Raw genomic sequence first — 27,992 nt, forward strand, 5'->3', positions numbered from 1 at the left:
TGGAATTACAAATGCAACACAAACTGGAGTAAAAAATTGAAGAGGTTATTCCACATGGGTTATTTAGGGCAACCCTGTGATTGTACCTTTAGAGATACTGGTAGCATAAACAGTGCCAGGGGTGGTGGGTTTTCATAAGAACCTCCCACCTGGGTTTCTGTGATTGAATTGAAGAGCTGAAGGAGGTTTAGCATATTCTGTGTAAAACACACATGAAGTGACTGTGAATGAAGAGCATGTGCTAGAATTTATTTTATAAGTATGAAAGAATAGATACAGCTGCAGTAAATAAAACTATCCTTTTTTATTTGATGGCTGAAGACATTATTTCACTGTACATCATACATAGGAATTAAGTAGGGGAGGAGGAAAAAATCACAGAAACTCTTTATTAAACAAAATCAAAAATAAAAATAGACAAGTACCTTTTATTTCCCCCCAAAAGGAGAAGGCAGAAGGCAGCACCTGTGTATTTCTGTAAGCACCATTGTTCCAGCTTGTGTTGCTAAGCACTCCTTTTGGAAGAATGCACAACCACTGTGTTAAAAATACCTTACTGAAACCTTGCTTGAAAGGTTTGTCCGTGTCTGCATTTCTCCTTCGCTCGTGATTCTGTCCTCAGCTGTCCGTGCAGGATGCGAATCGCTGCCGGCACACGGCGGCACTCTCAGGGCCCTTTCACGTTCTTCCCGGCTCTCTGTCCCGCCTGCACCCTGCAGGAGGCGGGCTCGCAGTACCCGGGGGGTCCGGGCGGGCCGGGCGGGCCGGGCACCCCCGGCTGCCCCGCCACCCCAGGGACACCTCGGTCACCGTCACGGCCCTCCCTGCCGTAGCTGGCTTTGCCCGGTTCACCTGCAAAAGTGGATGCAGGGCTGAACTTTGGCAGCATGCAACTTGCAGAGCATAGCATCCTGTCCTAAAAAGCTGTAGAAAGATTCGTTTTCACCACTTTCAGGGGATTCCCAAGAGTGATGCCAATTTACAGGGGCAGTTTTCCCCTACCCGACACCCCATCTGCAATCACACAGCTACAGCCATGACATTTCAGTCCCAGTGCTCCCCAGGTGTACCAGTGCAGGTCTGCTGCTGTACAGAGCTCTGCAGGGTACTCTGCTCAGCCAACCCTCCTGCCAAGACCTAGGGCAGGCGAGATGCTACTTGCTACCACAGAATTTCATTACCTCTCTGGAAAAAGAAATACCAATGTTTGTTTTTTTTCCACTGAGATGGATGGGGAAATATATATAAAGATTTGAACTGCTGAGCACTAAAGTAGTTTTTACTTGTAAATGTTCAATGAAGAAAGGAAAAACAGTGATTTCAAGAAACATCTAGGATAGATTTTTAGAGAAAACAGCTCTGAGTTACACAGACGTGCTTGGGGATCAGTAAATACTAAACTATTTTTTTTCTTTTTCACAAAAGAACAAATATGAGTAGTTAATCTTGCTAGATAAACACAGAAATGTACAGTAGAAATGGTGACGGAAATAACAAGTTTGTGTTCATTCGCTGGCCACTAGAGGCCAGCTGTGCTTCATTCATCAGCAGGAATCTCTCCTGGAGCCATGTTAAATAATTAATTACCACGGAAATGTAATTAATTACCACGGAAATAAAATAATATCCTAAATTATGACTGGAGATTTTCAAGACTGCTGTGACTGCCAGTGAGATGATCTGGAGGTTATAGCCTTTTTTTTTGTTTATTTTTTATATATAATTACATGTGTATATAATATATATAAGATACATTAAAAGAGGTGATTTTTATCCATGTGTGGGTAATTGCCTCCTTTTTAAAATGCTTTCTTTACACTTTTTCTAATCTTTTTATACTGAGATAAATGAGGAGGTGGCTTATTGCTTTTTAGTTTTAAGCCTGATTTCTGACTGAGGTAAAAATTACTAAGCACTGTCATTTCAGAGTTTATTGCTTAATGGACTCCTTCTATCTTTTCAAAGCAGCTTGAAGTATCAGTTCTGGGCAAATTTTACTATATATCTTCTTTATCCTCACCCTTTTATATACTTACCTGGAAGACCTCTTGGACCAGGATAACCTTTCAGTCCTCTGCCTGGAAATCCTCTTTCTCCTCTTTCTCCTGGTTCACCTAAAGCAAATCCATGACACATTAGTTACAGTCTGCCTGGAGTATCATTTTTAGTAAATCCCCTTTCAGAAGTAAATAGTTAATGAGCAGAGAATTCATCTGGCTGTATATATTCTTAGCATCTTTCAATGATGTCCTGGCACATAGCTGTGTAAATGTTTAGCATATGATTGGGTTTTTTCACCATTTGAGTCACACTGAGAAGCAGACAGGTTGGAGGGAAAGAAACTACCTAGAGCTGGACAGTAAGTACCACATGAAATATGTCACAGCCCATATCACAGGAATAAACTAAAGTCCCAGGATTTTGGAATATTTGGGATACAGAGTGAGGCTACTGGCTCCTGCAAAACTATACAAGCTCAGTTAAGAAGTAAAAATTCTAAAGTGTTGGTCCTCGAGACACCAGTGCAGAAGAGACAAAAGGTGGTTACACAGATGACAGTATTCTGTTGACATTCACATAAGGTATAGTTTTACCTTCACAAAATAATTTTTTTTTCCTCATATAAGAATGTCATGTCTTTGGCAAAGACACCCGGAATTTCTTCAAGCCCATATCTTGTTCCAAACCTGAATCATGTTAGTAAGAGGAAGGTTTTGCTGTTGCTTAGATTCTAAAGTTCAAATTCTGTTCACTGTTATCTATGAATATATCTGAACCAGGAACTCAGAGTGAAGGACTGAGTTTTCAGGTTGGCTTCCATCACTACAGCTGTTGCACATGAGAGCATTCACCACTTCCCTTGTATCTGTAATGGTACTGCAAGGTTTACTCCAAGGTAATTCAGAATTTGATTACAGCTATGATAGCTTTTTGTTAGTTATGATAAGTATTTTGCTTGGGGTTTTTTTGGGGGTGGGGTGGTTAATGTTCTGTTTATTTTTTCTTTTAATATTAACACAGTGTAGCCTGCTGTGTGTTGTATAAAATTTTGCATATCCCATATATTACATTTGTATTTCTCATTTTTGTTTCTTCTGCAGGTGACATTACATTGAATTAAAACAGCAACAAAGCTCCAGCAAGGATGCTGTTAAGTTTTGCTTTGTTTGTATTCTATTCCTTCGCTCAAAGGTTTTCCAAATTTCACTTTCAAATAAACCTTGAATCAAAAGTAAACACTGTACTCCAGCAGCAGACCAGCTTTTTGCAGAAAGACATTTTTAAAATAAGACCTTCCTTTTGGAAAACAAATAAAAACCACTGCTGAATAGAAACTAATACATACATGGTAGTCATAAGACTTTGCAGAAAATTTTACCCTATAATTCTCTGGAGGAGAATAAAACCTCTCAGTCGTGAACAGAAGAGATTTACTTAGATCAAAGACTTTGTGTAAAATGTAAGTCAAATTTATTATGGATTTTTCCTTTCCAAAGAATCAATAGGCTCTGGCACTTGGTGAAATGATGTTAAATGGCTCAAGTGTTATATGCAAATAACAAGGTAAATTATTATCAATCCTTTGTAATGTGATAAACTGGGAGTGCTTAGAAAAGTAGACTAGATTTTAGTGAAGTAATCTGACTGCTTACATCAGCTCTTGGGACCATGAATCTTGCAGAAGTTAGGTCAACAGCCAGCTGAATGGGGCAAAGAACCACTGCTGGAATGACATGTGGTGTTTGTCATCAAATGACTGCTACAATGTGAGAAAGGACAGCCATCTGCCCTGAACTAGAAAGAAGCAGCTGAGTCAGAATCCTAATATTGATTCTCACTCTCATGGATTTCTGAAGTTTTGTGGGTTTTTAAGTGCTAAAAAGCAGATTTCCAAACAAGTCTTGCTGAAAGCAGGCCAATGAGCCCTTTAATCACTGTGGTAACTGACACACCAGTTACAGCAAACAGCTTACATTCCTAACTCAGGATCCTTTTTGGACCTCAAGTGTGTACAGCACATATCCACAACCTGTAAACCAAGGAAGGGGGCAACAACAGCAGCAAGACCAAAACAAATTAAGGAAAAAAAAAAAAAAAAAAAAAAAAAAAAAAAAAAAAAAAAAAAAAAAAAACAAAACCCCACAACCAAAAAAACAACAAAACAAATGCCCAAAACCCAAAACTAAAGCAGTCACCAAGTGAAAGCCAGCTGGAGAATTTCTTACCTTTCGGACCTTTACGACCAATCTCACCAGGGGGACCTTTAAGGCCAGGCAGACCACGGGGGCCAAGCTGTCCTGGGAAACCATTTTCACCAGCAGGTCCTGGAGCACCTGGTGGGCCTGGTCGGCCAGGAAGACCTGGAGCACCAAATTCTGGCCTCCTAAGGCTGGCTGCCAGCTGAGCTAATTGTTCTGCAATGAGCAGGAGGAGAAAGTTATGGAGTAAGTGAACAAGAATGAAGAGATGTCCATGATCACTGAAGAAGAATGTATGTTCACTGTGACAGGAACTGACAGATTACACTACAGCACCTTCCTTTTTTACTTTGCTATTTACAAAGTTTATTACATGTAAGGTATTATCTTATTATAGAAGATATTTATCCTATATATAGAGGTTTGGGGGTTTTTTAATACCCTGTTAGGCATTATCAAGAACAGTGACAACTACTGAAAATTTTTAAAACATGAACAGCAAATTAATTCTGTAAACCCTTAACATTACAGAGGCATAATAACCCCAAAGACATCTTCAATAGCAAGTAGTGAAAAATTTGTGTGTTTACAGGGCAGGATAAATTTCTCAACTCAGTAAATTCCATGCACCCAATCATATTAGAAAAGCTTGACATTTCTGTGTGTGTCAAGAACTCAGCAAATTAAAGTTAGAGTACTTCTGTATTGCTTTAATTTTAAGGTATGTTATCTCCAGAAACCTCTCTCTATATTCCTCTTCTTTTCACCTATTTTGCACCGGTTTTTTGCTGAAATCTAATAGTAAATACAAAAGGCTAAAAAGCTTTCAGTGAAGCTTGTACTTTTATGTATGTAAACACAGCAAGTAATTTGAATACAAAATGTATTTATTTCACACAGCTGCTCTGGTCTATGGCCTGCTTACCACAGCAGTAGTGTGGAATCAATAGGCAGTTCCATGAGGCTACAATATATATATATAAGTAAGGGACTTCCTCACACTGTGTCTACATTTGTGTGTGGAAAGGTTTTCCACCAGGGTTCCTGCTGAGGCCATGCAATTTTTTCTGGGTAAGCATGGGGAAAATCTTGGTTGCCTCCACAGAAATAGGTGATTCCAATTTAAATGCACAAGAAACATCAAATACTTTTTAGCCTATTTACCTTGCATGACTCTCATGCACACCTGCTTAATGTGCTGATCGCTTGGTTCTTTTCCCTAGGATTAAAAAAGAGTATTTTAATAAAACAGTTGCTGTCACACTTACATTTTATGAGTGTGCCTATTCAAAAAAATGCTGCCAATAAGGAGTTGTCACACTTTAACTCCAGCCGCCACACCCATGGAACAGGGAAATAAAAAGTTTAATAAATGGAAAGTAAGAAGTAGAGGAAGGGGTAGAAAAAAGGGGAAGAGGAAGAAGAAAATAAAATACAAAAAAGACAATGATAATGCAAGTGATACAAATGAAAGCAGTTGCTTACCACCCTCACAAGTTTTCCCTGGTTACATGGCTGAGTGTGATGCCACATGCCATGGGATATCCCTTTGGGCAATTATAGTCAGCTCTCCCAGCTGTGCCCCCCTCCCAATTTTTTGTGCACCTCCAACCTACTTCCTGAGTACACAATATAAGGAGAAGGAGAGGCTTTGATTCTATGCAGTGTTCATGAGTAACTGAAACATCACAGAATAGCTTGGGTTGAAAGGGACCTTTGAAACCATCTAATTCCAACTCCCCTTCTCAGGGCCCCTTTTAACCTGGCCCTGAACTCTTCCTGGATGGAGCATCCACAGCTTCTCTGGGTGACCTATTAGTACCTCTCTAATCTTGCAGTGAAGAATTTCCTCCCACTATCTAATCTAAAACTATGCTCTTTCACTTTGAAACCATTACCCTTTTCCCTGCTTCCATCAGTGCGCTACAAAGATTATTTTCAGTACAAATCCAAAATATAACCCCATACAAACCACTATGAAGGATTTAATCCCAACCAAAAATAATCCATGACTCACTAAAAGGTGTTCCAGCTCCTGCAAGTGTAACTATTCCAGCTGATGTCAGCTTAACTAGCAAGGTAAAGTCTGAGTGATGCTCCTTTGTATCAAACACAGTTTGGTTTCATGCACACTACAGGGGTGAGGTGGGCATAAGAAAAGAGCTGAAGTGAAAGCTGGGGCCCCAAGGATGTAGCTATGTACAACCCAGGATTGCTCTGGTGTACACCTGTGTCTGATGAGAGGCACACTGTACTTCAGACTGCTTGGCACTTCAGTCTGGCACATGCACATGCAAAACAAAGAGTGGTGTGAGTGAGAGATAAAGGCTCAAAAGATACCAATTTCATGAAAACAGTACTTACAGCTGGACCTTCGCTGCCAGGCAGGCCTGGGGCACCCTGCTCACCCTGCAAGCCTCGTGGTCCAGGCGAGCCACGTGGCCCTTCCATGCCAGGCAGTCCCCGACTCCCCTCAGGCCCACGGGAACCGGTGTCTCCGGGATTACCGACCTGTCAAAGAAAGAGAAGAATTTCAACAGACTGCTGTACTAGTGATAGACTCATTCTGACATATCAAAATGGTGACAGGAGCTATTCACAAATGCAAAGAAATGATTGCTGAAATGCAGATGTTCAATAGTAAGCAACTGGTGTCAGTAGTTGCATGATTTTTAAGAGATCTGTACTCTTACAGGGGAGAAGTGGAATAATAATTTCTTCTGTCAAAACAGGTAAATCAGAGAGTAACACAGGTAAATCAAACATGCTCAAGATGGCTTTCTGCCCTTGTATATGTCAACATGGAACATTTCTAGACATTAAGTGCTGCTTAGGGTATGAAAACTCCAGCTCCCTTCTTGATCCAAATGCCTTTCATGTTCTTCTCTAGAGAGTATCATGGTGTGAGCCTCTACTGTGTAGCCCCAGGCTGTTTGGGAACTCACATTTTTGCTTTGTTTACTCTGCCAGAGCTAGTTCTAGTGCTTACACTGGAGTTTGCTGGCAGAGAGGAAGGAACATCCTCCCACCAATTGACATTGACAAACTGCCTTGAACAGATGCAGTGCTGCCTTATTTCACTCAGGGAAAGGGTAGAAAGCTATTCCTGACCCTGGGGAATGAAAGGATTGATGTGACTATGTCAACATGTCCACTTCAGTACACTGAGTAAATAAAGCTATAGCTTCTGCTCCAGGAATTTTACTAAGAGTTATTAAATATCATGCAGAGGGTGACCTACTCCATCAGGCACCTCTGAATTATTGTATTGGGTTTGAGCAGCAATGTCATGGTAGCAGGGGTCTACAGGTGTGGTTTCTCCAAGAAGCTGCCAAAAGCTTCCCCCATACCCAGCAGAGCCAACACGAGCCAGCTCTGAAACAGACCTACTAGACAATGCCAAGCCAATCAGTGATGTTAATAAAGCCTCTGGGATAACATATTTAAGGAGGAAAAAATTATTGTCCAGAAATAACTGCAGCCAGAGAAGAGTAGGGTGTGAAAATGTGAAATGAACAGCTCTGAAGACACTGAGGTCAGTGCAGAAGGAAGGGGAGGAGGTACTTCCCTTCTGTTTCACTTCCCATTATCCTGCTCTGACTCTGATTGGTAATAAATCAGTTTCCCCAAGTCTGTTTTGGCCATGACTGTAACAGGTGAGGGATCTCTCCCTGGCCCCATGAGCATTTTGTTGTATTTTCTCTTCCTTGGCCAGTTTTGAGGAAGGGAGTGACAGTATGGTTTTGGTGCACACCTGATATCCAGTCAAGGTCAAACCACCACAGTCGCTCCCAATACAAGTTAATTTACACCTAATAACCAATAGTAGTAATAACAAAGAAAAATATGGCACAAAAGAAGAAAAAAATCCACCTTAAGAACCCAAAACGAGCAGGAAAAAAAAAAATCCTACACACCCACAACTTCCCAAATCTACTTGGAAAAAAAAAAAAAAGAGAGAGTAACACCCTGTCCTGGCTTGTAAAATAAGCATGTATTCTATTTTGCCATCTGTTGGAGGTTAGGCAGTTTTTCTTATCTCTTTCAAGAACAATGACACTGCCAGGAAGATAATCTCCTGCTAATGGGCTATATAATGTCCTGGCTTGTAAAATAAGCATGTATTCTTTTTTTGCCATCTGTTGGGGGTTGGGCAGTTTTTCTTATCTCTTTCAAGAACAATGACACTGCCAGGAAGATAATCTCCTGCTAATGGGCTATTGAATTACTCACTGTGGCTGGTAAGATTAGTTACATCATCCCATTGAGAGATGCTCCACCCAGAGGGAGGAGCCAAGCATCCCTGCCACCATAAAACAAGCATTTCTGAGACCACAGACAGCCTTCTTCGCTGGATTTCCCAGAGGAATCAGGAACCAAGGCCCAGCTGCTCCCTCGCCGCATTTTCAGAAAGGATCTACACCCTTCTGCAGAACGCCGCTTCAGGAGGAGCAGCCATCATCTGGCTGGACTACTATCAACACCCTGACTTCTCAGGGTGTCAGGTTTTTCTCACTCTGCTAGTGGTTTTTTTGCTTGTACTAAATTACATTGTTATTTAGTTTTTTTTCTTCCTAGTAAAGAACTGTTATTCCCATTCCCATATCTTTGCCTGAGAGCCCTTTTAATTCTGAAATTGTGATAATTCGGAAGGAGGGGGTTTACCTTTTCCATTTCACAGGAGGCTTTTGCCTTCCTTCACAGACTCCTGTCTTTTCAAACCAAGACACACCCTCTGAAAGAGTATCTAAAGAACAAATTACTCAGCTGTGGTCTCTGTTAAATCCATGAAGTGAGACCGTTTTGGTTCCAGCTGTGCTGCATCCCAGACAGCCAATGGCTGCCCCTATCATAATGAAACCCAAAGAACATTATTTGATAGATACATTAAGGAGACAGAAAAATTGCTTTTATGGACTATGCAACTGTCATCATTCCTTTCTTCCCCAGCCTGGTGAGATATCAGGTTCCCAGACAGATTATTCATTCTTGTGAGGGCACTCACTGAGATACAAGCTCTCATCAAGACAAGAGGATTTGAAAAATTTAGGTGGATAAAATTATGGATTTCTCTTCTAATATATTTCTTCCTCATGTCTTTCTTGTAGGATCTAAATCAAGTAAATACTCTTTATCTTGCAGTTGCTTAGCCCAAAAGTTACCCAGAATACTAATAACACAAGCACAGGATTTTTTGTTGTGCTCAGCCTCAACTCCCCATAGGGAGAACTATTGGTATTTTAGTATCACAGCTCATACTGTCAGATGCTGTAACAATCCAAATCTTCAGTGATCCTGAAATAAAATAATCAATTCAGCTCTCCAGCTAATTTTTTGTGACATACAAGATCCCACTCACCTTCCACATCAAAGGTATCATTTTGCAGTTAAATAAAATAAAACAAATAAAAATAAGATAAAAACACAATAAAAATAAAATAAAGGAAGTTGGGCCATAAATACTTCTAGCATCACAGACACCACAATCCTGCTGCCAGCTTTTTAACAGTGGCACACAGCCACTGCACTGAGCCTCCTTTCTATCCAACACCTACTGTACAAAGGGTGCCTTCATTTCCTTGAAAAAAAACCAAAACTTTGTTGGCCAGAAAACTGCTGCTGAATGATGCCTCTCTTTTATAGAGTTAGAATCCAGGAAACTAACTCCTTTTCAAAGCTAATTCATTTTAATATTAACTGTATTCAAAATTTAAACAGAAGGAAAGCTGCTAAAACACATTCCATTTAACTGTGACAAAGAGGTCAGCTTGTTATCTGCATTTTTCTCTTAAATCAGAAAACCATCTATATGATCTGCTAGATCTCTGTATTTCTGTAACAATGCTATTCATTATACTTACAGCTCCCTTTGCTCCTGGTAATCCCATGTCACCCTAAAAAGAAGACAAACGATATTAGAGGAGAGTCTCCTTATCACAGGCATTATAAATGCAGTAAATGTGACACAATGTTTTTTGAATATAAAATGAAATTTCAAATATTTGATTTATGCAAAATTGTCCCACAAATAATTACAATTCCTTTGAGAATAAAACTTTTCTTTTGAGTGGGTTTCGTACAATTCCTTTCTCAAAAACTTTTCTGTAAGGTTCAGGTGAGAAAGCATGTTTGTTATAATTGGTTTGTATTGCTTCTCTTGGAATTAAACATGTTGCTCTAACCCCTCAAACACAGCTACACCACAGGACAATCTTAGATGGATTTCTTGGAAAACTTTAGAAGAAGCATTTTTTTAACCAGGATTTTCTAGTTTCTACAAAGTGACAGAACTATGGATATTGGTGCTGTGTTGGTGCTGAAAAAACTGCAACAGAAACTACCTGAAGTTCTGTGAAGAAACCAAACCCCTACAAGTTCCTATTTCCAGCAATCTTTCTCCTGGCTTCAACAATACCAAAATCTCTCATCAACTCATTGAGAATAGCAATCCCACTATTCAGTAATTTTTAGGTCTTCCTCTCAACTTAAAAAAAAAAAAAAAACAACTTTCAAAATCTTTTAATTACCTGTGAAATAGATTAGCATGACAACACTAAAGAAACTTTGAGTAATTTCTGTAAACTGCAATTTCCCAGTTCCTAAATGTCATCGGTGATATAACTGGTTTCCAGCCAAAGGCCTGTCTGTTAATGAATATGCCATAATTGAAATAGAAATAATTGTTATCCCTTTAAAACCAGACTAGCTGGCAGCACACTTAAACAACACATAATATTGCTTCCTGGGAATCTGTAGAGTGATCATAATGCTCAGTTACTGGACATCTAGCTCACTAAGTCTTTCAAAATTGCAGCCTGTGGGAAAAGTACACTAATTTCCAGAATACAACCTGGCTACCATTCTTTGAATAAGGATCAGTATACTTCCTTTAGAAAGATTAGTTCTGGCTTTGCTGGATGAGGCCTCATGGGAGCCACTGGACCAGAAGGTTTCTCTTTTGGCAGAGAAACAAATCCTCTTTACCCAAGGACACTTGACCCAGGCATTACCCATGTCAATTCACAACATGCCATACTTCTGCAGCAGATTAGATAGATAGATAGATAGATAGATAGATAGATATAATATCATGGTGCCACAGCCTCTTCCCAGTCCATTTTTCCTCTAATAGTTGCAAATCATATTTCCAAAGAGAAAGTCAATACAAAAGATTTCCTTTAAGTGTGAGTCATTAAGGATATTTATTAACTCTCTTTCGCCTGAATTAAACTACTTGCTCATTCTCACTGCCTCAAACAACAAGAATTTATGTGCTTGTGTATGCATGTATATATATACTTTTACATATAAACACTCATATATATATATATGTGTATCTACATACAAACAGAGACACGTCCCTTTTTCTTTACGGCAGTCTGTACTGTATGGTACAGTACTAAGCGAACTTGTATATTTCAGTGCTTTCCAAACAGCAGGAATATAGAAATAAGCAAACAGAACTGCTGTGCTCTGCAAAGGCCAGTTGGTATAAAACCGAAGTGTGCCTTTCAATTATGAAAACATAATGCTTGAAGCACTCCAAAAATACTTTATATTTTTAATTTAAAACAACAACCTAGTATTATATCAGGTAAAGTGAAAAAAGTGCCTTACTAAATCACCCTTTTCTCCTCCATCTCCTTCTGCTCCAGGTGCACCCTATATCAGAGAAAGACATACTATCAGCCTTCAGATTTAGTCAACATTATGTAACATTTAGTACTGTGATTTTCAAGTCCCATGATCTCTAACGTTACTTACTTGTTCACCCTTAGGTCCTGGTTCACCCACCGAACCCTAAAAGGTTAAGAATAAAAAGATTAAAAATAAAAAGAGAAGAAATCTTCAGCATTTCAAAGTTCAGATTCTAAAAGCACACTAAATGTTATTTCATCCTAAATTTCACATTAATGCAAGAGACCTTTAAAGCTGCAAATTTTTAAGAATTACAATGAAAGCACTTAAATCTTTCTAAGTTATGTGAGAGAGTGAAGGCAATATGAGTATGGAACATATAATCCTCTACCACAATGTACAGTACAGATTCTGACTGTCCAATGGTACATCTCCCCTTCACATGACAAATGCTCTTGCAGTTGCTACAGGTCTGCTCTGAGAATTGCTTAGAAGCTACAAGTAAATAAATCCAGTAAGTGTATCACTTTCTAGCACCATTATATATTCCATATTGCTGTAGGCTATTCTAGCCCTGCTAGTGTGGGAAAAGCAGAGAGACATCTACAAGTACAGTCACAATCTTGTCCTGCATGCTGTTTAATTCTCAATGTCTTTTAGCAAACCTGTGTCTAGAATTATGATTACTGTAGTCCAAGCTGAAGGGTTTGTATCTTAAAGTTAATAATCCTTTTTAAAAAGAAATTAGATTATGTTTCATATTAGAATCCTCTAACAAAACATACCCATGTGGACAGGCAGGAAAAAAAGAGAAATAAATTAATGACCCAATTAATTTCAACATATGCAATTTTTATCTAGAGCAAAACTACTATGTTTTTAGAGCAGTATATAATTTATTTGTATTCTGTTAGAAAACCAGTCACACCATCCTTTTCATATTCTTTCCAGTCTGTGCATGCTCAAGGATATGCATTCCAAATGAACTGTAACTGTGCATGATAATCCTGTTTTTTGTCAAACAGACAGAGATGCAGCAGTTTCTCTCCCATTTCAGAGATCCATTTAATTCACATAAGATATAGGCACACAGACTGGTGTAGCTTTTACAGTTTTTACAGAATTTAATGAATTCTGACATGTTCTCATGTTCTAGAAGATGAAGAGTTAATATTAAATTATCCACAAAGCTAAGCAGTATAAATGACAGAACTATTTAACATTCCAACTTTGTCAAACAAGACTGAAACTATTTTGTTGAATTGTGCCTTGTTAAGGTTTCCCAATTACACAAAAAGACATTGGTTTCCAACCTAACATTATTCTGGGGGTTCTTCTTCTCCCCTTACTCTTCTTTATAGCAATAAAACTGCCAAAAGATAAAGCTGACATAGAAGAATCTATTGCTTTTGTAAGCCTGTCCTGCAATGTTTGTAAAAGCAAATATAAAAATCACAACTGAAACTACTAGAATCAATTCTACATTGACTCCAAAAATTGCAATGGGGGAAGTAAGGCAAGATGTGAAACTACGAAAATTCTCACTTTTATTGACATACTGCCTATCTATTTTGCAAAAATCCCTCTCAAATAATACTCAAGAACTCTTTGGAAAACTGCCTGACAGCATGATCCAAAACCGTACCAGGGGCTTCTTTAACTACTTAGCAGCTCAAAGGATCATGTTGCAGTGCCAAGGTCTGGCACTTAGCTTGGTGCTGTTTAACTGACTAAAATAGAACCAGAGTGTATGAAACCAATCCAAAATACGTGACTCAGAAGCAGCCTAAGTGGTGAATGCTGGGGCTGGGCCATTATGGGTGCCGCATGGGCACAACCACCCTGTAAGATCCACTGAAGCCTAAGCCATTGCTCTTGTTCTGCTCTGTACTGCTCTCTCTGCTAGCCTATGTCAGCTGTGTGCCTGATGCACACAGCTCCATGCCCAAGCTAGTGGCAGTCTGGTCCAGGCTCCAAAGGAGGCAAAGGCCTAGGCTGTGACCTTCTTTTCCAAGCTGATAACCCACCCAGGCACAGGGTGACATGGTGGGGATTGGCATGTGGGCTTGGAAACAGGAACACCGATCCTGCCGTTAGTAGGTGATATTACACTTGTAACATTCAATCATTATTATATACATCAAATTTTGTCAGCTCTCACTTTTACATATTACTTCAGTAGAAATAATTCTGGTGGCATCTTTGGCAGTGATTTATTCTTTAAGTGGTCATCACCTGCACAAGAAAAGGTGCCAACAGACAGTACACAATATTTAACAGCTTTGGGATCAAGAATGACTACTGATATATCAAATTCATGAATTCTACTGGCTTCTGGCTGCTATTTACATCAACTCTTACCATGCAGACACAGCTACACAGTAGAGCTTTATAGGATTCCTGTGTACAAAACCATGAAGTTTTGAAATCAGAAATTGAAAAAAGGTTACTTCAGCCTAGAACTTACTCCTAGAATGGGCTGACACAAAGACTGGGATTAACAGGCTACAGAGATGCCTATTTCCCACCTGACAAGGTTGTTTGTGTAACACTGATGCAGTTGCAAAAGCTGAAGGGAAGAGGAAGGATAGAGTGGCACAATGCTCTCCAGGCTTGAGACTTGGAAAAGATACAGCAAGTCAGTGCTGCTGGCAAGGCTGCAGCCATGCTAAACATGCCCCAGAAAATTCACTAAACCTCCATGCTACTGGAAAATAGAGTGTGAGTCAAGGATATAAGTGGAGAGCTAAAAAGCAATCATAGGATGAAATAATTCCTAGAATAGCACTTTGGACTTTAAAGTATTTGATGGAGCATTAAATTGACCTCAGGTTTTTAAAAAAGGTCCAGGCATAAGTTACTGTCATCTGCCAGTTAGATACTCAGAAACTTCCTGCCTGTAGCCTGGATCTCTCTAGGTCTGTTTACAGCATCGACATTCTACTTTTTATCTCAGAGATCCAGATGGTTTATATGGCAAATGAGGAAAATCAAGCACCCTTGGAGAGAGGTTAGCACTGTAACAAACATTAGGTATTTTCCTTCTACCTTTGCTGCCTCATACCTTCAATCTCCCTCTGGAGAAGTCTAAAATATGAATCATTACCAATCTAATATAAAGAGATTGCTTTATGACAATACTTACATTTGACTAGAAACATGTCCTGATCTCAGCATTAAAAGAAAACCAAACAAATATGAAAGAAATACCTCAGCAACATCAAAGACTCAGAAGATTGCTTTTAAGTACCTGAATAGCTTTTTTTTTTTTTTTTTAAGCTGCCAAAGACAACAGCAAACCCTATCCAGAAACCCTATGATGTACACTGGGAGCATATCAAGGGCAGGACTCCTCTGCCATTCTACAGCAGTTATACCCACATCTGACTAACAGTCCAACAGTCCCCTGGTTGTCAGGAGGATGTAAGAGGCACTTCACAAGTGTAATTCATTCAATACATTCAATACTGATGTAGACCTGCCCCAAGTAAGGAAGACACAGTAGAGAACTTAATATTTTTACATCTAAGAAGTTAGGCAAGTGAGTACCATCCTGTGCAGTCTCCTATAGCCAAGAGAAGATAAGAAACATCTCTGGCTTTATGTAATGTCTTCACTAACAAATATTGAGCAAAGCAAGACATTCTGCAGTTATTGGGCCCTGGGCCCAATCCTTCCCTCTCAACAAAATACTTGAAGAAGTTATCCTGTAATTCTGCATGCATGCATAGGTGTCTCAGTCGTTGCATTCCCATGTGCATTTCCATAGGAGGCCCTAAGATATATAACAGGCATCACTACTACTGTTGGTGAGAGTTGAAGTTGCAAAACTCTATAGTGACCACAGATCCTGACTGACCATTTCATATCTGGCTGTGTCAATGAGTTGCAGCACAATTTAGGTCTTTAAATTATTCAAATTTTAAAAACCAAAATAATTTATATACCAGTAATCTTATTTCAGTCCCCTAAGCGGCACTGTCAAGACTTTTCCTTTACACGTCTATGAGCTACAAGTAGTTAATGGGCACAGAGAGCACCATTTTCAAGCAGTTAAATATCTACATACAAAACAAGAAAACAGATATTAATTCATGGAAAAACTGAAAACAGTGCTCAACTTGTTGTGTTTACTCCTGACACCAAACTGCATGTACAAGTGCATTTCTTACCCGGTCACCTTTACCACCAGGAAGGCCTGGAGGACCAGGCAGTCCAGGAAGTCCAATACTACCCTGGGGACCCTGTGAAAATAAGTCAAGGATGTAAACTTAGCCAATTTTGTTTAGAATGAACAACCAAGGGTCATACCCTGAAGCAGATAGGGCAAAACCTTATTCCAGAACAGACTTAGCTTGATGAAAGAGGATTATCTGATGCAAATTGAGCTGATCCAAAGTACAGCACTTTAAACACAATCTTATTATGAATTTATTGCTGACAATCACAACAGAAATGACTTACAGGGTTTCCTACCCTCCAGTCCCTCAAAGACAGACTGGGTCTCTTAAAAATCCTTCCCAAGACCTTGCACTCTGCGATTTGCACATTCCTCTGTAACAGTAGGCTCTTTCAGCCAAGACCTCCCCAGCTATGCTTCTGACTGATTCTGTGTAAATACTGCTGGAGCTCTGGTAAAAGGTGGCATTCATAATGTGCTCCATTCATTAGTTTCACGTAGCTGTTAGCAGAAAGCCTGTCTCTCACTGCTCCTGTTCCCAGGAGCCCACACAGGAGTGTGCCGCTCAGCTTTGCATGTCATAGGATTTATGGGTTTATCAAGTAGAAGAAAAAGTCACACACATCTCCATGTAATTTAAAACAGCATTTTCTAATATTAGCACAGTCACAGAGGACTGAAAAAGAAACTGAACCACCACTCATTTCAATGTTATTTTCGGTTCCCTGCATGGATAAATGAGTAAGTGTAGTTCAGATGATACTATAGGTCCTTGAAAGTAAACATGAGTACTGAATATAGAAATAAACTGCTTACCAACTTCCCTGGTAAACCTGGAGAACCTGCAGGACCTGTCTCCCCTCTGCTACCCTGGAAGCAAAAATAGAGGGACAACATTATTTCCTGGGATTCTTCTTGTAATCTGGGAATAAAGTATTATTTTTTTTTTCTTAATATTAAGTGATTTACACTACTTAGCTGTTGAGTTTAATTGAAACTTCTTTTTCACAGTGCAAAAATACCATATGCATTAAAACCAGTGAAACTTTCTAAGTAAACATTTTTAGTTAAACATGGCATATAACCTTTATTTGGCATTAAATGACTCAAGTAAATAATTTTGCTGAGTGATTAAGCAAAATGAAGTTTCCTGCATGGGATCACACCAGAGAGTTACCTGTCACAAACACAATCATTTCATTATGACCACTCTGGCAGGCATACTTAACTTTAGGTTTCTGCTTAGTTTCATCACCTGAGCTCCTATATGCTACATATTTAAAGCACTTTATCCCTAATGCACAAATGTGAAAAGTGATGAAGTAATGCTTAACAAACTCATTCAGGTTTAAAAAAAGTCTAGAGTGTTATAGGGAGAGGTAACTTTTAAAAGTCAGTCACTGTTTATTACAGTGACAAGCATAAATATGTGCTTTACTGCATCTATTACATCTTCACTTCAGACATGTTTATCCATTCAGATCATCATATTCACATTAGTGTTACAACTCCATTTCTTATTGCAGTCACTTGAATACACACTGGGTAAATCTGACATTGAGCCAAACTTGCAAATATTTTACACAATTTTTGAACTAAAGTACCTTTCTCAAAAGATTTAGTCTCTTATAATTAGATTTTTCAGAACAGCTCAATTTTATACTTTTATTCTGACATGTACAGACATATCCCTGGACAGATAAATTCAAACAGTTTCCCAACACAAGCTTAGGTCTCATGAAACTCTTCTTAAATTCAGAGTGTGACTATGTAAGCACTATTTGCAATAAAAGAAAGATACAACATTTAAGATCATAAAATGTCAAGAATTTAAGTTATTAGTTATTCAAGTTGACAAACTATTATACAATGACATAGACAATTTTAGATTAAAGCAGATCTTAGCATTCTAGTGCTGCGTGCAATGGATAATTTTAAATACGGGGGGGTTTCATAACAAGAACAATAGTGTGAAATGTTGTGGCATACTAAATAAAAGGAGATGGCAGACACGGCCTTTTACACTAGGTCATAAGTGCAATGACAACTTCTCACACAAGTTTAGGAAAGCCAATTCTACAATTCAAGAAATAATTAGGTACCCTGGAGAGATCATAGAACCAAACATAAAGAGACTTTTCAATTAATTGCCTTCAAAATATCCTATGGTGTTCAAATACCTATTACTTTAAAGCACTTTGCATAATTTCTAGAAGCTTCTTTACGTTAAAAAAAAAAGAGAGAAAGTTTTCTAACTCACGTTCATCTTACAACCCAGAACGTGCATTAAAACTTTATTTAATCACAAAATTCTGAACTACATCTCTGACCTGGAATGCTGCTATATTTCTGATATAGCAGGAAAGATGCAGACTAAAATTATGATCAACATCAGAATCTTGTTTCTCATATCCTTTTCATGAAACCCATATCAGTCATTCATGACCCATAACAGTCATTGCTACACAGAGGTGAAACAAAAAAAGTATAATCTTCAGAGAGTTAAAATCTTTTTTCAGGTTTATTAACCTAAGAGTTAATTTTAATTAATTAATATTAACCTCTTAAGCACATCAAAAGTTTTGCTGGTCACACAAAATTCAAGGAAAAACTTTCATTTCATTTCAAATGCGGAAAAAATCTTTTGTCAAACGCACAGCACCGGCAGTTTGTCAAACACAATTCTTTTCTAAGGAGGCAAAGAAGGAGGTCTTTACAGAAGACCAGAATACAAATGCATAGTATTTCTTTGTAAACATTGACATTATGTCTGTAAGAACAGATTATTTCAAACAATGGGCCACCGCTGCAAGATCTGCAGCGGTGTTTCAGCAAGTAAGAGAGTAACTGGAACCCAAAGAATGAGGAATCCTATCCCTGGCATAACTAGAAACACTGCAATGCTTCCTCCAAGTTATACCAGACTGAAACGTCCCTAGGATAGGTTATACAGTAAGCTGCTTACTCATAGTTCTGAAGAAAAAATAAAAAAGGCATCCTGAAATGCCCTTACACAAACATTTAAAATGCAACGTAAGTCATGTCATAGAAGCACCTACATTTTCCCCACAGTCTATAAGAGGGTTTCTGTATCAGCTGGTTCAGGTGTTGACATCTGTTCTTGGCCAGATGAAATGTCCCTCTGTGCTGTAAGTCACTACAGGCAGGAATTAGAGCAGAAGGCAGTTTGGCCACGTCCTCAGCCTACCTTTCCCATACAGCAGCCCTCTGTCCAACAGTGCATAGCTTCAGGCCACCCACAAACCATCAGGCATGCTGCACTGGCTTTAGCAAAAAGACTACCAGAATCTGTATGGCTTTATGCACTTTTGACACACTTCAGAATCCATGCTTTTCCTAGAGATGATATGCTTAAGGAGGGAAAGAAGCTGCTCTAGTTTGGAGAGAGCTGAGACAGACCAGCTTGCATCCATGCTGGTGAACATTCCATGCCTCTAGGAAAAGGCACATGCAAAATGGTAAGTGTGAAATGGTGGCACAGCACTGCAATCAGAACACCACCAGGATGCAGCCCTTCCACAGCTCCTGTGCTAGACCATGGTTACCACAAAAATTACCTTCCCTTTGTTTTAAGGCACAATGGCTGAACCACTCAATAAGTTTAAAGATTTAATGTCTTTCTCACAGATCCATTATATTCAGCCTTTAAATGTAACATACATAAGAAGACCTTACAGTATTTACAGCTGAGCTTCCCTTAAGCTCTCTGGGATGGTTTTCACCCTCACTGAATTTTGAAGACTTGATCCTTTTGTAGAATTTTCACAAACAAACAGTTACAGAATGCAATCTCATGCTAAGAGAGTTTCACTGGCTTATTGGTTTCCTGTTCATCAATTGAGTGGAACAATAATAAGAATGAGAATACATTCCAGGTAATTGGCATCACACTTGGTTGCCCAGATAATTGAAACAATAGTTAGAATCACTTGAGATGTAATCCACAGCATATACTGTAATAACCCTTTACTTAAAAGTTGTTACTTAAAAAATTTGTCATTAATTATAAGTCATTTGTTATATATTATTAAATATATGTCACAGGACTGCCAAATAGAATTAATTCTGTGCAGAATAAAGAATAAACAAAGTACATTTTGGATTTTTCAAACTTCATATTCAAAATTTTTTTCAAAATGTAACCCATTTATCAACTAAACTCTTATGAGACTTAAACTTATCACATTTTTCTCATGCAAGATCTCAGGGGAAATACTTATTTAAGTGTAAGGATTTATCCACAGAAGCATCACCAGGACTCTTTAACCCTCCATACAGTATTGAAAAGCATCCAAGTATATAAACTAATATTTGATAGAAGAATAAATATACAAATAACTTTCTCTGAGATTTTAAATGTAACTTTGCAACTTTGCCAGAGTAATAATTAGATTGTACTGCTCAGGATAATGGTAAGAGGTAGATGTAGCATGAAATGTCCCCTCCTCTTAACAATGCCATGTTTTGGGCAGAAACAACAACCCACTAGCTGTCATTCCCTTCATAAGTGGTACTGTGGCCAAGTCTAGAGGGCAGAGACCTTTCATTCTGACTGTGACTACAGTGTTAGCTGAAGGTCCAGGACAGCTTTGGTACACTAGCTCCATAATAAATTCATTTTTTTACCTAGGTTACTGTCTACACTGCTTAGGAGAAGGCAACACTGTGATATCTGCTGACATCCAGAGGTCTACCACACCCAAAATTCAAAGAAAGTTGAGGAAGTGGAGGGGTAAACAAAGATGTACCAGACAAGAACCTAGCCATGTTGTTTAAGAAGACAAGGTGGATACCAGGAAAAGGGAAGAGGCTTGGAGCTTATGAAGTTTAACTGGGATATGTAGTGTGCAAGAATGACAGAAAAAGTGCTACCCTGTACAGACCATGCTGTGGAATTGGGCAGGGTCAAAAAGTTTTGTCACATTCATCTAGAGGCTTAGGTTTGCTGGATAAAAAGTACCAGCCAAGATGGAAATGTGCCCTGCCCCACTGACTCTGCTGTAAACACTCTAATGCTAAGTAACCCTTTTAGCTCTACCTTAAATGTAAACTATGACACCACTTGTGGAACATGTCTGAAATTATGTATAAAAAACATGTCCACTAATTCCTAAACATAGCATATAAACTGAGACAAGGACATTTCATCCTACCATTAAGAGCTACAGAAAGTGACACATTATTTCAGTTGCAGTCACATAAAAGGAATATGATAGAAAATCTACATTTTAATTACTATAACTAAACTACACAGGATAACCAAAGTTACATTTCAGCATAGGCAGGACAGAAATACCTTTAAAGACCAGAAAATTATTTAGCTGAAAGTAATTTAGGATGCTGAAAACATCATTCTCCTCTAACTTTAGGCTGTGTGACATTTGAGTGGTAAATCCAAGGTACTCTCCAGGCTTTCTCTTTACAGTGAGGCACTTCCAGAGAGGAAGTCAGCCCAGCTGACCAGGGCCCCTCAGAAGTCTCTCAGAGGGGCTATGGTATCAAATCTTAGGCAACTGGATATTTAGTCTGTGTTGTTAATGTTGGGAAAACATGTATTATTTCCTGATTACAAAGCAACATGTCTGAATGCTGGCCTGCATACACATCAAGTTTGCTCAATTTGCTAGACACATATTGAACTTTAAGTGATTACTTCAATATTACAGGCTCTTTGCAAAACCACAGGGTGCAATACAGGCTCTCAAAATGTTAGCAATTTATAGGTTAAATAATTGAAGAAAAGCAAGGGATGAAAAAGTAGAGGCAGGGGTCAGTATTTTCTGCAGAAACTAAATTAGATTACTAAATCTCAGCAAATATGAAAGAAAATGGTTAAGCAGCTTAGGGAGCATGACTAAATTCCACTGATTAGGAATGACACTCCCACATTGAGAATTCTTTCCCTTGGCCCACCTGCCATGATGACTGACTTAGAAAGGTTTAAATCCCAAATGAGTTTGGTAATTACTTGGATTGGTTAGAACAATGTGAAGTAAACATAAGGTTAACCAAGAGTGGAGTGGAGAATATGTTTCATTTAGAAAGAAAATGCAAAATTTTCACGTTGCTCCAGTTGTTTTTCCAGTTTACTGAACACATGAATAGCAAAAGGGTTTTTTTTCTCCTACCCGCCCAGATGCAAGTGGAAGTTTTTTTAAGGAAAAGTAATAATAGACTAAAATGATACTTTTTTAACTAAGTTTCTCCTAGGGATCTAGGTTAGAGATGAGGAAAAAGTCTCCTAAAGCATGAGTTTGCCATGAGTTTTTAACTAGAGCTAGTAATCTAGTTTTCAAATATTTAGTATCTGCCCTGTGAAACTCTGAAAGTTTACAGATTCACAGAGGGTCAAACTTTCAATCTTTTTAGTAACAATATCTTCCAACTACATTCCAACAGCTGTTCAACAATAAAACACACTGAAATAACATGGTTTATGACAGAGAACTCTACAAGTTATTTGGCAAACAGTACAAAAATATTATTTGTCCCACACAGCCACTGATGATAGTGCTCTCTTGTGTAACCTTTCAAAAAACTACACACTAGTTGAGGCAAAAATTTTCTCTCAAAAAATGTCTTTTGCGAGTAGAAAAAGCTGAAAAGCCCCATGATTTTTAAATATAACAAATGTAGGCATGTAGGTTTTCCCTAGTGCAAATACCAGCCTGCTGGTATTATTAGCAGAGTCAGCCTTGTTATCCCCCCACAGACCTTCCCCAGATGTCCTTTCCTCTGGAGTTCTGGCCCTCTTGTAGCTCCCAGCCATGTTGTCTCACACAGTTGCAATGGAAAGAACAGGGGAAAGTGAAATAGGGGAGTGAAGAGGATTTGATGTGGCTGTTGCAGTGCAACCAATATATTAGGGGACTGCAATTCCCCATATTCTGTGAAATACCAAGGTTTTTCCTTTCTCCAAGAGGTAGTCCAATCCCTTCCGACTTCTACCTGAGTCTTCTATAGCAAGAAGAAAATTAAGCAAAGGGAGGGAGGAAAAAGCAAAGAACTGCAGATACTTATAAAGTGGGTAATTCAAAATAAGAAATAGGCCAAGAAAAATATCTGAATAGTAACCATAAATTCCTCAGGCTTTGAAAGCATTTGGTTGTGCAACTTTGGTCTAAAACAAGCAAGGGTTAAAGCTGTGAAAAAATTTCAAATGAGGAAAGCAACAAAAAAAATTATATATGAAAAATTCTCTTTAGAACAATTATAATTGAATTATAATTGCTTTCTCAACTTATTGCCAAATTGTCTAGTTTTAGAAGTTTGACAATCATGCCACGTAGAATTATTTAACTAGCAGATTTTTTTTTCCCCTAGAAATAGAAGAGCAGATTCCTAAAAGCTGAAGTTCAAATGTATCTGCTACATGTACATGCTGCAGAAGAAACAGAAAACATTCTTTATTCTGCCCTGGAAATAAATATTGACCAGAGAGCTTAGACCAAAGCTCTCTGAAGTTCAATAGTTCAACACCATGTTCTTCCTAAATAAAAAGCCCTCATCATTCTCCTTTTTTGTGTAGATGTAAAGTGTTCCTCAAAAAAAAAAAAAACCAGAAAGTTATTCCAGTCATATGCTGCCTGTAGTCTAATGCTTCCTCTCTGATGAGAACCAACACAGTTATTATCCAAGGCTCTTTACAGCTTTAAGGGAACTACAGATGAGAAGTAGCTTACTGCTTGATGGACCACATACAAGCTTACTTCATAATCAATAATTTACTTCTTTTCTCCATGTTGTATTGACCAAAAGTTTTCTTTCTATGCTTTGGTTCTAATGTTTACATGTTTTCCAAAATGAGTGCACTTTGTAAACACAGATAAAATAAAGGCAAGGAATCCAGATGTCTTGCTGGTCTCTAGAGTGAAAAAAAGAAAAATCACCGTATTTAATCTGATTTAAGTACTTCTGTTCATCTACAGGGTTACTAATAATTAACCTCGTGTGTCAACCCCTGTTCTACGGACTGCTGATTTTGTAAATTCATGTTCACATTGAAAGGATTAAAAGAATAGTTCAGCAGATTACAGTGCATTATCAGAATGGGCAATTTCTTTGGTCTGATTCAATTATAACTGTTGTTCCTGTCACCCGTGTACAGTATCACCCTAAGAACAGGGCTGAAAAACTTCTCAAGTGTACCCAACACTTTTAAATACAAAGAACAAAAATAAAGAAAAAAACCAAAAACTTGTTTGCTGAAGATACCTGTATTCCATCCTAGTAAATGCTCTTATAATCCCCTTTCTGTATTATCCTTAGGCAGCTGTGGACACAGCAGCAATGCAAAGACTGTCCAAAATAAATGTGATCTCATTAATTAATATATCTAGCACCTGATAGTATAAACCACAGGAAAAAAAAAATTAAAAATTGGTGGAATCTGCTACTTGGTTGACTGCTGCTGTGTGTTTAGGAGCTAATTCAGAAAAAATATTCCTGATCCTTACAAATATATCATAGACAGTACCTCACTAAACCTAGTATGAGAATAACTCTACAACTGCATCAGCAAAACTTGTGTTACTGTATTATAGCAGAAGCTCAGAAAATTCCAGGAAGCCATCCCCAGGGCACCAGTGGCAAGAGGGAAGCCTGAAAAAGCAATTGTTTACAGAGCCTGAAGCCTGGTTAATGTCATCAGAGTGAATATGTGTGCATGAAATTTTCTTCAAATCACTGATCATCCCATTCCTCTCCATCCAGAAGGATTAACAGCAAAGGGAAATTAGATCAGCCTTATGCAGCTTCAAATCATGTCAGATCCCCTCTAGAGAGAATCACAAAGCAGTGATCTGCTCTCTCCAGTATCCACTTGTGCTTTGTCCTCAAAACCGAGCCTTAACAAATACCATTAGTTCACTTTTCTTAGCAGATTTCTTCCTGCAGAAAGCTACCTGCCCAGCAGCAATTTCTCCAGTCTTCCAAATCTTTCTAGTGTTAAGGAAAATCTCCAGGGAAAGAAATTACAACAGCAGTGTTCCCAATGAAAGATTAATGCTATTCTTCACACCACTATATCAATGCTAATAATGCCAACCAGACTGTTGCAGTGGAAGAACAGGAATTTTCAGCTTTTTGTCACAAACTACACTTATTCCCTCTGTTTTGGATTTTACTCAGCATATTTAAATACAAAGACAAAAAGAATATAAACAAAGTTCAAAAATTTAACTTGTCACCAAAACCAAAACCAATCATAGGACATCACTGGACACATTTAGGACTTTCTGTGTGATGATGCACATCCCCTTGATACAGAAGGTAAAGAACTGGTATTACCTCAAAAAATAGAATTTATGATAAATAATGATTTTACCTTAGCTATAGCTTCAGCAACCCTGCAAATTTACCTATGCTCAATTAGAAACTGTTTCCATACTTACTGGTGGTCCCCGGGGTCCTGTTGGACCTGCTTCTCCCTCTGGGCCCTGCTGACCCTGTTTTGGGGAAGAAATTTGAAATGCAACAAATTTGAAAAGTGATTTTTTAAACACATTTTTCTAGATCTTTAGTATAAGATTAATAATTAATGGTTTTACCTGTTTACCAGGATTTCCCATTAACCCAGGCACCCCAGGAGGACCTCTATTACCCTGTTGGACAAAAGATGAAAAATATTAGCTGAGCCAATGGTTTGCTCTTCCATTTTAAAGTAAAAAATTAAAATAAGTAAAGCTATAAAATCTAAACAAAATCAGCCTGTGTTAATTTTTTTAACTTCTGCCTTATTTTTGGTGTTCTTTAACTTTGACCAAACCTTTCTATCTAATTTTTCAAAAGTCGCATTTCTGTTCCTTTGCTGTTTATGTGCTGACAAATCCCAAACAGATTTCATTGCTGCTTTCAAATCACAGAAGGCAATATCACTCCATGTTATTTCAGACAAAAATCATGTCTCAGTCTAGTTTTCTTTTTCAATTACTTACCGCTAAAGTCAAACATCATTGTCTGAAACATTCCATAGTCTCAATCTTACAACAATTTTTTTAACTAAATTGGAATTGATGCTGCAATTTGGTGCTACCTAAATGGAGATAACCCCTGTGATTGAATCAGCTTATGGTAGCTATAAATACTATTCTTATTACAAGATGGTTCATTTCAATATGTAGTAAGGTAGGAAATCTAGAAATTATTTCCATGAATTTGAAAGAAAATTACCTTCTTAAGGTATTACTTAATGCCTAGAATAAAGAAAACCATATAGTGTAGCACAAGAATCATTAAAAGGTACAGGCCAAAGTTGAATAAAAACTGTATTTAATTCCTTCAGCCTAAGGTTTGTCTCTTAACATGAGAAGCTTAGTACAATTTCATTGAATACTTTAGAACTTTAGATACTTTAGCACTTTATTTCTGCTTTAAATAAGAAAGATAATACTCAAGACGTTTTACCTTTGGGCCAGGAATGCCTTTCATACCTGGAGAGCCTGGGAAACCCTGAAAGAAAAAAGTTTTACATTTATTTGCTGTTAAGATGACTGGAAATGGTGTTAAAAAATTCTCTCTCATGCCTGAGTATTTCTAATCATTTTATTTGGTATTAAAGCACTTTTATTCAATACGGAACCAAGCTTGAATTCTTTCTGTTTACAAAGTAACAGATAAGGAGTATTATTCTTACTTCATAAATTGCAAAATGACCATGGATAGGTGAGGAGTTGTGATTTTTTCTGTCTTAGACTAGAAATACATGCTTATCCCAGTATGCTAAGACTAGAGGTGCAGAGTTTTACAGATACTGTTGGACATTTTTCATTCCCTCCTCACTTCTCTGCAACAGCTCATAACAAATATGCTTTTACTAAATTGTCTTCCAGGCTTAGGATTTCATTTGTATGACAAATTTATGTCCAGTTCTGTTTTAAAAGATCTCCATCACTGTTCCTCACAGCAATTACTCCTATAGCAAAGTGTTTTAAAGAGGAGTCTATTTAGATTTGGTACAGTTTAGACTGGTACAGTTTTCAGACTCAGTTAATGCACGAGGATTACCTTGTGAAAGAGCCCACAAAACACCAGTGATTCCCTGTAAGGTCCCCACAGGGAATACACTGGAGACCTCCAAGCCACCCATGAAAAGAAGCACGAGCGTGATGCATTCCAGATGTTCTGAGCCAGCAGAATGTCAAAGGATGATTGTTCATGGAAGGTATGTCAGACTAGCAGCTCAGCTTTTCCTGCTCAGTTTGGGAATAGCTGGGCCCTAGTCAATAAAATGAGACCAGCCCTAATTATGGGGTCACACCATAGGATCCACAGGGTATCAGGTAGGAGAAACATAAGAGATAAGAGTCACATCCTGGCCACAAATGTTTTGTGAGGCCAAGTTCCCCACAATGGCATCTTGAGGAGGTCTAGACTGCTGTGCAAAGGTTTTGCATACACATAGCAGAATTTCCCCTTGCATTACACACACTCTCCCCTGAGCCTTTTGCTTAGATTTTCACTAGAATTACTCCAACATCAGAGTCAAATCACCAATACACAGCCTTTCTATGATTTGAACTGAGCCTACCTTTCAAAGGTAAAATATCTGATACTTACTGGCAATCCCTGGAGCCCTGCATCACCTGGAGCTCCAGGTTTTCCTGGTTCACCCTGTAAAACATTTTAAGTTGTAATTTATGCAAATCAAACATGATGGAAAATTTTATTTCTGGAACACAGAGGTGACATACTTTTGGATCTGTAGTATAGAAATGTTAATTCAATTACACTAATAATGTGCATAAAGCCATGAGCAGCAGCCACAAATTAATGAACAAATCTAGGGCACTACCAAAGCTCATAAACATGCCAATTGTGTCTTACTTTAGCTCCAGGCATGCCAGGGATCCCTTCACGGCCATCAACTCCTGGTAAACCCTTGAAAAAAGAAACAAAAAATTATTGTAACTTTGAAAAGATTTTGCCTAAGCACTAATATGCAAAGTAGCATTGAA

At 38.3% G+C, this 27,992-nt stretch overlaps 1 protein-coding gene across 1 annotated transcript in view; it reads right to left on the reverse strand.

The window, feature by feature from the left end:
- Positions 1–289: 289 nt before the first annotated feature.
- COL9A1 (collagen type IX alpha 1 chain) overlaps positions 290–27,992 on the reverse strand; it is a 61,862-nt gene continuing 34,159 nt past the window's right edge. Inside the window, exons 24-38 of the mRNA XM_064412337.1 lie at positions 27,862–27,915; positions 27,595–27,648; positions 26,443–26,487; positions 25,587–25,640; positions 25,431–25,484; positions 16,834–16,887; positions 16,010–16,081; positions 11,964–11,999; positions 11,817–11,861; positions 10,061–10,093; positions 6,564–6,710; positions 5,364–5,418; positions 4,227–4,415; positions 2,037–2,114; positions 290–852 (exon numbers count right to left, since the gene is read on the reverse strand). Of these exons, the coding sequence (XP_064268407.1) occupies positions 668–852; positions 2,037–2,114; positions 4,227–4,415; positions 5,364–5,418; positions 6,564–6,710; positions 10,061–10,093; positions 11,817–11,861; positions 11,964–11,999; positions 16,010–16,081; positions 16,834–16,887; positions 25,431–25,484; positions 25,587–25,640; positions 26,443–26,487; positions 27,595–27,648; positions 27,862–27,915 (1,155 nt within the window). The 3' untranslated portion in view covers positions 290–667. The remainder of the gene's footprint in view (positions 853–2,036; positions 2,115–4,226; positions 4,416–5,363; positions 5,419–6,563; positions 6,711–10,060; positions 10,094–11,816; positions 11,862–11,963; positions 12,000–16,009; positions 16,082–16,833; positions 16,888–25,430; positions 25,485–25,586; positions 25,641–26,442; positions 26,488–27,594; positions 27,649–27,861; positions 27,916–27,992) is intronic.

This window comes from Passer domesticus, chromosome 3 (assembly GCF_036417665.1).
Source record: "Passer domesticus isolate bPasDom1 chromosome 3, bPasDom1.hap1, whole genome shotgun sequence".
Classification (NCBI taxonomy): domain Eukaryota; kingdom Metazoa; phylum Chordata; class Aves; order Passeriformes; family Passeridae; genus Passer; species Passer domesticus.